Source organism: Schistocerca gregaria, chromosome 2 (assembly GCF_023897955.1).
Source record: "Schistocerca gregaria isolate iqSchGreg1 chromosome 2, iqSchGreg1.2, whole genome shotgun sequence".
NCBI lineage: Eukaryota > Metazoa > Arthropoda > Insecta > Orthoptera > Acrididae > Schistocerca > Schistocerca gregaria.
This window is the reverse complement of record NC_064921.1, coordinates 409,029,219-409,042,512: the sequence shown is the minus strand read 5'-3', so window position 1 is coordinate 409,042,512 and position 13,294 is coordinate 409,029,219. Positions and strand designations below refer to the sequence as shown.

General features: G+C 41.5%; 1 protein-coding gene across 2 annotated transcripts in view; it reads left to right on the top strand.

Moving 5' to 3' along the window:
* Nucleotides 1–13,294, top strand: part of LOC126322829 (serine/threonine-protein kinase Pak) — a 162,971-nt gene that overhangs the window by 58,347 nt on the left and 91,330 nt on the right. Inside the window, exon 1 of one of the 2 annotated variants that reach the window (XM_049994588.1) lies at nt 12,632–12,704. The exons of the other annotated variant lie outside the window; for it this stretch is intronic. Within the exon in view, the coding sequence (XP_049850545.1) occupies nt 12,639–12,704 (66 nt within the window). The 5' untranslated portion in view covers nt 12,632–12,638. Of the gene's footprint in view, nt 1–12,631; nt 12,705–13,294 lie in introns of those variants that run through there. 2 annotated transcript variants of the gene reach the window in all.

The window sequence follows — 13,294 nt, the reverse complement described above, 5'->3', positions numbered from 1 at the left end:
CGCCGTGTTGCAGCTGCGGTCCAAATGACACCAACGTCCACGTATCGTCTCATGCACCAGAGTTTACACCCCTATCCATACAAAATTCAAACGCGGCAACCCCTCAGCGCCGCTACCATTGCTGCACGATAGACATTCGCTAACGATATAGTGCACAGGATTGATGACGGCGATATTCATGTGGGCAGCATTTGGTTTACTGACGAAGCTTATTTTTACCTGGACGACTTCGTCAATAAACAGAACTGGCGCATATGGGGAACCGAAAAGCCCCAGGTTGCAGTCCCATTGTCTCTGCATCCTAAAAAAATACTGGTCTGGGCCACCATTTCTTCCAAAGGAATCATTGGTCCATTTTTCAGATCCGAAACGATTACTGCATCACGCTATCTGGACATTCTTCGTGAATTTGTGGCGGTACAAACTGCCTTATACGACACTGCGAACACCTCGTGGTTTATGCAAGATGGTGCCTGGCCACATCACATGGCCGACGTCTTTAATTTCCTGAATGAATATTTCGATGATCGTGTGATTGCTGTGGGCTATCCGAAACATACAGGAGGCAGCGTGGATTGGCCTCCCTATTCGCCAGACATGAACCCCTGTGACTTCTTTCTGTGGGGACACTTGAAAGACCAGGTGTACCGCCAGAATCCAGAAACAATTGAACAGCTGAAGCAGTACATCTCATCTGCATGTGAAGCCATTCTGCCAGACACGTTGTCAAAGGTTTCGGGTAATTTCATTCAGAGACTACGCCATATTATTGCTACGCATGGTGGATATGTGGAAAATATCGCATTATAGAGTTTCCCAGACCTCAGTGCCATCTGATGTTGACAATTGTAACTACTGTAATTTCGAAAGTTTGTCTGTCTGAAAATGTACTGTTGTCCCAAGCATATTGCAACAAACGGTGTATTTCTATCGCTGCTCGTTTAGTTTGTATTGCTGTTTCAAATATACCGGTCATTTTTGAAACACCCTGTACAAGAACATTAGAATATTAGCCACAAATGTTTATGTGCATCAGCTAGTTTGCAGTTTTTCATCATCTCTCTCTCTCTCTCTCTCTCTCTCTCTCTCTCTCTCTCTGACAATTATATGAGATTGAACCTTGCTTTTTGTATATTCCATTTCTGAGTGTTTGCTCACGAGCAGTCCATTTCATGACATTTCCAGCTTTTCATTTGCAGTGTCATCATCCTTCTGTTGTTGTACGTAAATAGTTTATCTCTGTCTTTGATATACCTCTCATAAAAGATATATTCTTTCAGATACTGACCTCTTCTATCGCTCAGATGAATTTGTGCTGCTCTCTTTCAGAGTTTTTCCTTGACTCACCTTCCAGTGCTCAGTAACTCAGTGCATTCTCACTACAGGATTCTTTTTCTTTGTCGTGCGTCATTGCAGGGTTGGCATGGTCAGCAACTGATTCGGCATATTAATTTAACTGGTGACTGGATGCTCTTCTTATCCCTCCCCCATTACCCACCAGGGACTGAATGTATGGACCCCTACTGTTGTGTAGCGTTATTTGTATGAAAATCAGAAAAAGTTTTAAAAGTCCATGTGGGTCAAGTAATTGAGGCGAGACTTGGCTAACAGCCCAGTGTTCACCTACTAGGATATGGGAAATCTCTTAAAAATCATATCCAGCCTGGCCAAGGGTTCACTAATGAGTTCTTCCCTGGTGCATTATACCCATTGTGTGTAGGTGGTTTTTTGAAGTTCCCATGGCCGGTCATCAGTCCATTCATGAGTTTGATCTCTTTCCTGTTCAATCCTGTTCAATCAGGACTACAGTACTTCTTTTAAAATATGGCTTGGGCATCATTACCTTACCATGTCTTTGTTTATGGACCTTGGTCCAATATCCTACATGCTGTTTCCTAAGCCAGTTCCGTAGTTCTAATTTGATCGTAGCCTTTGTGAAATGAAATGAAATGAAATGAAATGTCGTGTGGCTAGGGCCTTCCGTCAGGTAGACCGCTCGCCTGGTGCAAGTCTTTCAAGTTGACGCCACTTAGGCGACCTGCGCGTCGATGGGGATGAAATGATGATTAGGACAACACAACACCCAGTCCCTGAGCGGAGAAAATCTCCGACCCAGCCGGGAATCGAACCCGGGACCTTAGCATTGACATTCCGTCACGCTGACCACTCGGCTACCGGGGCCGGATGTAGCCTTGGTGATTGTCAAGAAAGGTTCCGGTCAATAAATGGAGTTGTTGCTCCCATCCTAGCCAATCTATCAGCTTGTTCATTGACACAGATCCCTGAGTGGCCAGGGACCCACACTAGGTTTATTCTATCACTTCTCCCTAACTCCACCAGAGCCCTGTGGCAATCTGCAACAATCTTAGATCTTGTTGCAGGAGCTGCCAATGATTTCAGGGTTGCCTGGCTGTCTGAACAGATGTAGATGCTACGCTCATTGTAGCACGTACTCATATTCTCCTCCACAAATGCCCCGATTGCAGCAATTTCGGCTTGGAATACAGAGGCCAGTTTCCCTAGAGAGATGCTGCTCTCCAGTCTTGGCTGAATTCCGTACTACCCTGCCCCAACGCCTTGATCTGTTTTTGACCCATCGGTGAACCAAACCGTGTCCCCCGTATGGTGTCGAACTGTTTTCTCCCACTGCTCCCTACTTCCAATTATTATGTTGTAAGGCTTGTCAAAGCAGTTTGGAGTTATATAGTTGGTGGGCATTTCCCCAGCCATACTTATATTTACCTCACTATGTTAGTGTGTGATTCTGGATATCCGAATGAGACCCAGTTTTGGCCAGTTTTAAGTCTGCATGCCCCAGCTGCTGCCTCCATCTGAACCCAAAGGTGAAGTGGAGGCACATTCAGCATGGCTTCCATTCCAGCGATTGGTGTGCTGCTAATTCTGCCCATTATGGCTAAGCAGACCAATCTCTGCACCTTAGCAAGCTCTTTAGCAGCAACCCGCTGTTCTACCTTCTTCCACCACACTACAGCCCCTTAGGAAATCCTAGGTGTAACCACTGTATTGTATATCCAGTGCATACCCCTGGGGCTTATGCCCCATTTTTTGTCACAAGCCCTCCTAGTACTCACTAAAGTACTTTTTGCCTTGGAGCACATACTCTTAATATGAGGGGTCCAAGTTAGCTTCTCATCCAAGGTTACCACTAGATAGATATTTCACTGTCCCCTTCACAGGTAGAGTTTCATCGAAGAGCTTTAGATTCCAACTTGCATGCTGAATATGTCTCTTCGTAAATGGCACCACAACAGTCTTCTTAGGATTAACTCACAGATTCTATTTAATGTACCATTTTTGCACAATGTCCAACCCTCCTTGTGCCTTATTCCTGACTGTGTCAGTGAATTTACCAAGTATTACTATGCAATGTCATCTGCGTATCCTTGGCAGAAGTATTGTCTGGAATTTAGTTCTTCAATGAGTTCGTTCACCACTAGATTCCACAATAGAGGCGACAAAACTCCTCCTTGTGGGCAGCCTCTAGTGGTCTTAATTACCATTTTTCATTCATCATGGTGGGCTCTACCTTCTTTCCACTAAGCATGGCTCTGGTCCACCTACATATAGTGGTCCCCAGGTCATGCACCTCTGCTGCCCTTACCATAGAATCGAAGGTCATGTTACTAAAGGCCCCCTTGATATCCAGGAAGATGCAGAGGGCTATTTCTTGGAAGTGAAGTGCTTTTTCCACCTTCCCGACGAGTTGGTGGAGAGCTGTCTCACATGGTTTAGCTGGTTGGTATGCGTGTTGGTTCAGGTGTAGAGGGACCCTACTTAGCCTTCTCTCCCCAAAGTATACATTAACCAGTTTTTCAAATGTTCTGAGAATGGAGGAGGACAGACTGATGGGTCTCATATCCTTGGCCTTGGTATGATCCATTCTCCCTGGCTTTGGAATGAAGACAACCTTCACTGCCCTCCAAACATTGGGAATGATTCCTACTGCTAAGCTAACCCTAAATAGCATGCATAGGATTCTGTAAGTTTTCTACCTGCCTGTTGCAGGAGAGCTGGAAAAATTCCATCTGGGCCAGGTGACTGGAACAGCTGGAATGTTCCCACTGCCCACTGGATTTTATTGAAGTTCACACACTCCTTGGCCGATTCCCAGTCCTCTCTTAGTGTCTGAGAACTTGTCTCTCTGGGGTCACATACTGGTCTGTGTTATCCAGCAGATCATACTGAGGAAAGTGAGTTTTGAGGAGCAATTCCAGCGTCTCATGTGTTTTCTTTGTATATTCCCCATCCTCCTTCCTCAACATTCCTCATGGATTTGTTTGCTACTCTAGTGAGAATCTTGTGAAGTCTGGCTTGTGCAGCTGTGCCTTCCACTTCATCACAGAATGCCTTCCAGGATGCCTCCTTTGCTTATCTTATTGCATGATTGTAACTGACAAGGGCCTCACAATATTTAGCCCATTGTCCTTTACGTCTCGCAATATTAAACAGTCTCCGTACCTGTTTTCTTTGTGTTTCCAATTTGTTATTCCACCAAGGAACACTCCTATTTGTGCACTTCCTGGTGATTGTGCAGTTGTTCTGATATGAGGTCACTATGGCAGAGGTAACATCCCCTGCTACTTCCTCAAATTCTACTGGCTTCCTTATCGTGGTTTTAATTTCTGATAAGTTGAGTCAAGGTCCCTACCCTATGTCTCCCAGTTTGTTTTCCTGGGATTTCTATAAGTCATGGTCTGTCTGATTCCCATTTCAACTTTGAATTTAATGTAATGTGGTCTGATGAGGATGGCTCCAACACCACATGCAATTGTTTGACATAGCTACCCATCGTCATGGAACCAAATGTTACGTCAATTACTTCTTCCCTTCTGCTATTTCGGAATGCAGGTTCATTGCTGCTATTCAGGACCTCTAAATTGTTAGCTAAGATGAATTCGAGAAGGTATTCACCTCTACTGTTGGTGCCTTTGCTGCCCCACACTAGGCTGTGGGCATTGGCGTCGCACCACACCAGCAGTTGGTCACCTTGCCGATCGCAAGTCTCTACCACTCTCCTCATCTCCAAGGGAGGGGGAGAACTATCTTCGTAAGGAAGGTATGCTGAGGCCAAGACAATTTCCCTTGTGATACCTTCCTCACGTTGCTGCATGTTGATGGTCACTAAATCCCTAGATCAGAAATCATTATTGGCATGAAAGAAATGCCGTTTCTAACATAGATGCATGTCCTGGAGTTTCTTAGATTCCTAGCATAAATAAACTTACCTCCAGTGCCTCCGAGGCCCGATAAACCCCCTTGGTATAAATATGGTTCTTGTATCAGGGCCATGTCCACTTCCTGTCTCCCCAGGCAGCGGCTCAGGGTAGCAGGGGCCTTTTTACTGTGTGGCAGATTAATCTGCAACAGCTCCAGGCTCTGTCTTACTGCCATCTTTGAGGTCTTTGAGAACCCTGATGGTGACCTGCGAGAACTCTAAAAACAGTTTCAGGTCCTGCTCCTGCATCGCCTTCAGGGACTTCTCACCAACCTCCACCACCAGGATTTGTCCTTCCGGAGCAACCTTCTGGTTAATCACTCTCCAGTCTTCTGTCGGGACTTTTGGGTTCTGTGCCCTTATTTTCCCTAACAGAGTCTTGGGAGAGATTTCCTTAAGGATCTTGGGTACCCATAATGATATCTTTGTGGTCTTAAGAAGCTCTGCTGCCGTCTTGACCAGCAGCTTCGCATCTTCCCACGGGGATATCATGGGCACCTTGGCCTTGTGCCGTTCTACTGTGTGCATCCCTTCACAGACAAAAATGAGTGCACCACGATCTAGATAGACCCTCCTGAAGTTGGGACCTGGGCCAGCATCCCCCCCCCCCCCCCCTTCCAATCTTTTCAAAGAGGGCCATCTTTACTAGTTCCTCCTGCTGTGAGGTAATGGCCACCAGTGGATAACCTTCCTGGATAACTGCCATCCTAAAAACTTGCCTTGGTTTTTTTTGGACTCGCTTATTCAGGGAGGAGGGAGTCTTTGATTCCTCTCTTATCCGCTTACTACCTGTGTTTGACATTTTGGGGGTCTGCGTGTCCCCTTCAATCTGAGACAGTTTTTTCCTGGGGGTCATGGGTTCTAGTCCCTTTACTTCCCTCCACTTGTGTTTAGGAAGCCTTTCTGTTCCTTCCTTTTCCCTTTGTTCTCTGAGTAGCCTCCTCCTTTGGGCCCCAGACCCTTTAATCTTAATCTGGTCTAGCTTCTCGGTTACAGTTCCCACTTCTGGCTCAGGTCTAGACCCTGATTCAGTAGTAGAAGAGCCTTCCATCAGTTCAGTCCCCGTTGTTTGGGTATCTGAGGTCTCAGTTTGTCCCTCAGTTTCTTTTTCTGTTGTCGTGTCCATGTTGGTCCCATGAGATTTGTGGATCTAGAAGGTCCACACCACGAATACCCCATGCGGTGTAAGGCTAATTACTCAGGGAGGCCGCCTGGTATCCCTGAGGCTCCATTTGCGACACATCTTCCCATGTGCCACCCACCCCTCAGCACGGATCGCATCACACCTTGGGTTGGGGCAGGGAATAGGGTAGGTCTAGGAGTGGATAGAGAAGATGGGACATTGTGGGACACTCTTAGTCTGATCCATCGGCTGAGGCCTTTCCGGCAGTAGGTCCTCTACCTTTGGCATAGCCCTCAGCTTCCCGTGGATACGCGAGCCTCTCCACCCGCACGGACAGGTGGTGTCCCCCGGAGAGGAGTTCATAGCCATTTATTGTGAGTCGTGGCTCTCTATGAACTGTACCATTCTTTAACATTGCATACAACTTCATTAACATTTCATTCCTTATCAGAATGCTCTATTTACCTCTCTACTCTTACGATACTCTGTCTGTCTTTCAGGTTTTCTTGTAACATTCCCTCTGTACAACTAACTTTTAACCGTTGACTCACCTCACCTGAACTTGTCGTTATTTATTACTGACTTCAAGAAACATCGATGAAATTCACTTGTCAATTTTTATTCTCTCTCTCTCTCTCTCTCTCTCTCTCTCTCTCTCTAACTAAACAATACACTTAACCTAATTCTCCCCAAGACCAGACAACGAGATCAACACAGTGCTGATACGCAATGCCAAGAAGACACAAATGACACAAAATATCAAACACATGGTGTGACAGTTCAAATGATACTTCAAATGAGAGCCATATTCAGACAATACACAACATACACTCATGTATTCCATCCGTGAGTCTAATAATGTAATATTGTGAAGGCAGCAGGAAGATGTGCTGGTGTCAGTGCTGACATTTCCAGTGTTATAGTAACACGAGTGTGGCGAGAGATGCAAATGTCTTTGGTAGTTGCCAGTGGTGGATGTCCGGTGATGCAGAGACAGCTGATTCTCAGATACCAACCAGGAAGAATCCCCTTTGCCGTCTTGATGACAACTGTTTCTCCAGGATGAGCTATTTGTGGTCTCGAAAATTGTCTCAGCGGCTGTGGTCATATGTGTTATTGGCTGCCCCATATTCAGTTTGCTCTTCAACATGCTTATTAAAAATGTTGTCGCCCAAAATTGTCATCCACGGAAAGGAGGACCACATGCAAACTTCATTGTAGATGAAATTCCTTCACTGGACATACTACATGTTTCCATTTGAGAATGGATGTCCTGTGTCTTGTTGACTCATCTGTTACCTCCGCCCCTCCACCTGCTAACATCTCCTTTCATTGCATCTTAGCAGTGTGTGTCTGGGTCAACGATCATTCCCACACTTCTAACTGTAGTGCACTGTGCGGAGACATTAATAAAACCCCTCGTGGCAAGTGGCCCTTCACCTGGCAAAACTGCATACATCTTCTTATCTACAGTTTGACTCTGTGTTTGAGTCAGCAACACTCCCAGACTCCTTACAGTAAAGATAATGATCGTTGGGTGCTGAGAACTTTTGCTTTTCTGAGATGCAGTGTGGGAGGGGGTGAAGTATGCCCCAGAAGGTCGCTCACCTGTGGGTGGAAAGTGCTTCATGGCCAGTTGCGCATCTTACTCAGGGAGATAACCAGACCTCAGAGGCAGCTTAGCTCCTTCATGTCCATGTGTATTGGTTATAGAGTAGCATGTCAGCTAAGTTTCAAACATCGGGGTGTAGAACTAGCTCAAGGCAAAGAGAGTTTTTGTTCCTATTGGAGTATGTCATGATGGTTGATAATGGGCAGCATTGCGTGTAAGCTCTAAACATTTGCTTGTGTCTGTAAAGAAAAGATAAACAACACATACTCTGTCTGGCACATAGAAATTCTATTTTTAGTCTAGATGAAGTGTTTTTGGTATAGTTGTAGGCCATATATGCAAAAATACTGTGTGAATGAGTGAATGTGTATGGATGATATGTCAGTTGTTTATAGGGAAAGTTAAGTTTTCCATATATAGATATTTGAGGTAAATATAATGTAATTCTGCATTGATTCTTATTGTATCCCATTCATTATGCACCTTTGGCAATGTGTTCCACGATTTGATTCCTTTCTGGACCATGAAGTGGTTTCTAAATGATGTTTTACTTTTTTAATATAATCCAATGATATCAGGTTTTCACATATTTATCAACATCAAATTAAATTTTGTTAAGTTGACACTTAACTGTTACTTCTTACATGAAGTATGGATCCTCTTAAGGTCTTTCTGCACTTCTCAGAAATTTTCTGTTAATGTGACCTCACTATAGACAGTTGGGAGATACCTAAATTGCCTAACTGACCTTTTTTGTACAGTGTATCACAGATATAAATCACAGACAGATTATTTTGTAAAAGGTTCAAGCTACTGAAACAGGATATTTGAAGAAAAAAATAGCTAAAAACATGTTAAATTTGATGCTGAAAACTTACAGCACAACACAGCACAGTACCAGCTGTGTTAGGCTGTGTTTATCAACAGTAGACTGCACCAAATGACAAAGTCTCCTTACTTCAGTTCATCAAGTGCTGCATAAAAAGTAAGTCACATACTGAAAACGTTGCTTTGGTATCTTGAGCTGTTTGTGTAGTATTGTGGGTAGTGAATGAGAAAACGTTGCTTTGGTATCTTGAGCTGTTTGTGTAGTATTGTGGGTAGTGAATGACTAAAGATTCTATTGCATTTCATGGATTACGACTAATGCTACTGCTGCTTCTGATTATGTTTAATCATCAAGAACTATAATCTGTGAAATGTTTTCTGAAGAAAATCTTCATATAAGTCATATACCTGGTCTGGTATTCCACAACCATTCTTTTTGTAAATAAGGTGACAGTTATGTACTGTATTGAAAGCATCGGAAGTCAAAGTACATCATATTAATCTGACCATTCATAGCCTTCTAGATCATTAGCGTTAAGAGACCATGAAGGAAGAGGGAAATTTCCACTAAGCAAAAATTTGATCAGAACTCACTTGCACTCCTCCACTGTATTCATGAACAGTCCATAGTCACTATCTATCACACTCCTGTTTCCTAGGAACTAAACACTTCTGTCATTTATTCTGATGTAAAAGTAATCTGGGTATTTTGGTGACATTCTCCATTTATTTTGTCTTTATTCAATACCAGTGTTTCTGCATACAATTTACACCTGTAGGTAGTGGGGAGAAGGCATGATAATTAGGATGATAAATAACAACTCTCACTCCCATCATTTACCATAAATACTCTCAGTCTCGCAGCATATAAACAATGCGTTTAGCGTAGATTACGTACTAGAGAGAACTGATCTGGCAAAGATACACTTCTTCTTGCTGAGGTAGGGCAGCGATATTATGGGGGGGGGGGGGGGGGGGGGGGTCTAGACCCAGTGGATCTACATCCTCAAGCATCTAATAAATGCAGCAATTTGTGTTATATTCCATTTGGTGTGAGTTCTGAACAGTTTTTCTGCAAGTCTACTTTTTTGTAGTAAATTCTGACTTATTGCGCAATGTAAAGTTTTATAGCCTCTCAAAAAAGTTTCCCAAAATTTATCTATCTATCTTTTTATAAGAGGAGTTTAATGTTATTTCAGTGATCTCAAATCAAATTCTGTGTGTGTCTAGATACTCCTGCACTGACTGGATCAGTGGATTCCAACAATATCGTCACGCATCTGAATTGCTTCACTATCTTTCTTTAATTTGCTGGTGGTGAGAGTCACAGATACTTTAACATCCTTCTAGCTTAGGTTGCGTAAAGGTCTCATATGTAGTTTCCTCTGCAGTTGCTCTGCTTACAGTAGGTTTCCTGTGTTCATTTCATTGCATGTAGTTATTTTTTATTGTACCTGCATATATAATGGGGAATGATACAGAGTGCAGCGGTATCCCACTTTGGATTCAAGTACTATTGGACCTTTTCGTGTTTCTACAAATTGTATTTCATTTATCAACATTTGATGCAAAGTAACATTGATGGGATCAAGTGGAAATTTTGTCTTAACTCATTCGGAATGTCCCTAAATGTAATAAACCATGACATTTTCTTTTATTCTTTGGCATTGACATCAAATCATCAGAGGATATTATTCACTGTGTTTGTTAAGTTATTTAACGTGTTTTGTCAGTCAACAGTTCTTCAGACCAAATTGACCTGGAATTTTCAGCACATACCCCACTAATGGAAGTAAATAAGTACTCAATTTGTTAGTTATATATCAAACAATTGATAAAAAGCAAAAATATTTTAGCATCATGTGTTAAAAGGTAAGTATTGACTTCTCTTCCAGTTTTTATGCTGTGCAAGTTTCTCTTGCTTACATTGCTGTACTCTCAGTGTACAGTTTTAGAAATTCCTTCCTCATTACTAGGTATTGTCACTAATAGATTTCTGTTGTTGAAGAAACATTTCTTCCCATGTATCAAACTTGTCTGCATGTTCCTTGCTTTGCTCATATTCTGTTAGATTTCTCTGTATATAGCAGAGTTGTTTCACCACTTCCCTTACTACTTAAATTCGGATTCTTCTCACTCCTGCTATGCTTCACTACATTTGTGTTTGTTTTCTGTGTCTACAAAGTAGATTCTCTACAAGCAGGTATTAAATAGTTCTGACTAAATGAAGTGAAAAAAATTCTGACAAACCAGTCAAAAGTGTGACCTGTGTGTTGTCACTTTGCCCAAATCTTTCTCATTAATGAACATGATTAATGGTACTTTGGGTGTATTGTTGTTGTTATCTTCAGTCTGAAGACTAATCTAATGCAGCTCTCCACTTCAGTTTATCCTGTGTATTATTGTCATATTAGCATAACTGTTACAACCTACATCCAATTGCACCTGCCTTCTATAGTTGAGCGTTGGTCTCCCTCTACTATTTTTATCCTGTCCACTTCCCTCCATTACCAGATTAATTATTTCACACTATATCAGGATATTTCCACCCAATTTTCCCTTGTTTTAAGTTGTACTTTAAAGCTCTTTTCTTCCCAATTAGATACATTACTTCTACATTAGATATCACATATATCTTTTTGATGTTTGGTGTCCTTTTGTAGCACCACATTTCCAAAGCTTTTGCTCTCTTCTTGTACGTATTTGTGGTTCACTTCATTGTAAGACTTTAGTCTACACAAATACTTTCAAGAAAGATATTCTAACACTTCTATCAATACTTGATTATATAATATTTCTCAGTTTGCAGAAAAGTTTTTTTTTTTCCCCAATGTATTGTGTCTTACCTTGTTAAGGACACTGGTTTGTAAGTGAAACAAGAAACAGATGTTAATACACTGTAACAACTGCTGGCTAGGCTGAGCTAGGACATAGAATGTATATGCTAATATTTTGTGAACGTAGTAATAACTTTTCAAGTGTAACTGTGCTTACTTATTATGGATTTCCATTTGCTGCTTTGAAACAAATGACAGTTCATGTGTTCAGTTATAGTTTGACTGATTCCCTCATATCCATATTGTATTGTTTAAAATGCCACCAAATTTAATTAAATTGATTGCTATAAAAAATGAAACATTCTAAGGCAGTGGAAACTAAGATGCTGTTTATTGCAACTCATATAAAAGAAACCATTGTTCATGTGAAATTTAGGTTGTAAGACTTTCTGAAATACTTTTTCTTCTATATATATATAATCTCTTGTGTGTGTGTGTGTTGAGTGAGTGAGAGAGAGAGATGGGTGAATGGGGATTTGCTGTTACGGTTTTTTGTAATTCTTTTCAGTTGGGACACCTAACTTGTTAATCCAGTTTTTAAGAAAGATTGTTCACCCATTTACTTAAAAAAAAAAAATCATTTCTCTGGCCTGTGAGAGTAGGATGAGATCTTGAATTCCAGCTTTATGACCAAAATGTTATGGGGACTGAATAAAGTTAGAATTTCAACAGAAATACTACAAGTTTTTGTTTTGTGTAGAATTTTAGGCATATGTCTTAGTGGCAGCTACCTTTGAAAATATGTTTTTGCAGTAGCTTTTTAAAGACTGTCTGGAGTCAAAATTGTCATCTTTACAACTCGATGACTGTTAATTTATGCTGCTATTTTGCTCATTTACTACACAGTTGGCTCTGTTATAAAATCACTGATGTCTCTGCTGTTGATAAAAGAGTAGCAGTGTTGTATTTGGTTTCTAAGAACTGACAAGAGATAAGGGCAGATAAACCTACTGAGAAGATTTAAACTCAGTGCAAGTAAAGGCAGGGAAGTTTACTGTAGGAATGGCTGTTAATGGTACTGAAGTGATTTTTGCAATGGAAGAATTGGATCTGCATGTTAAGTTTAAGGTAATAACTGAGCAGTACAGTTATACTGTGTAAATAATTAAGTTGGACAGGTACTGTATGTTATATCCAAGGGAAGAATTCAGTGGTTGTGATTTATAGACCTTTTTCTGTCTTTAAATATTCTTTCTTTATTTTTATCAGATATTAACTTTATATGCATTTAAATTTAAGTATCTCAGAAGCAGCAGGTATCAACTGTATCATTATTATTTGTATTAACTTAGATTTATGTGGTAACTGTTGACTTCACTAAAAAAATAAACACAAATCGCAAATGTCTTTCACATGCCGTATTGCTGACATTACAGGTGCAAATAACTAGATTTAGATTTTGTTGTAATCGTTTTGAGAAGAGCCTGATCTCAGAGTTTTCATATTTTTTCTGTACTCCGGTGAATTCTGAGACTCTCCTTGGCAGTTTTTGCAGTATTGTTGGTAGCTCCTTGCAGCACCTGCTGTGATATGCAGACTGTTGGTGAACTGAAAAGGCCACATGCCACCGAAAGAGTGCCTCAAACAAATAAAAACCAATATTTGAACTAACACTGAATATCATACACAGAGAAACGATCCATATCTATGGTAGTTAA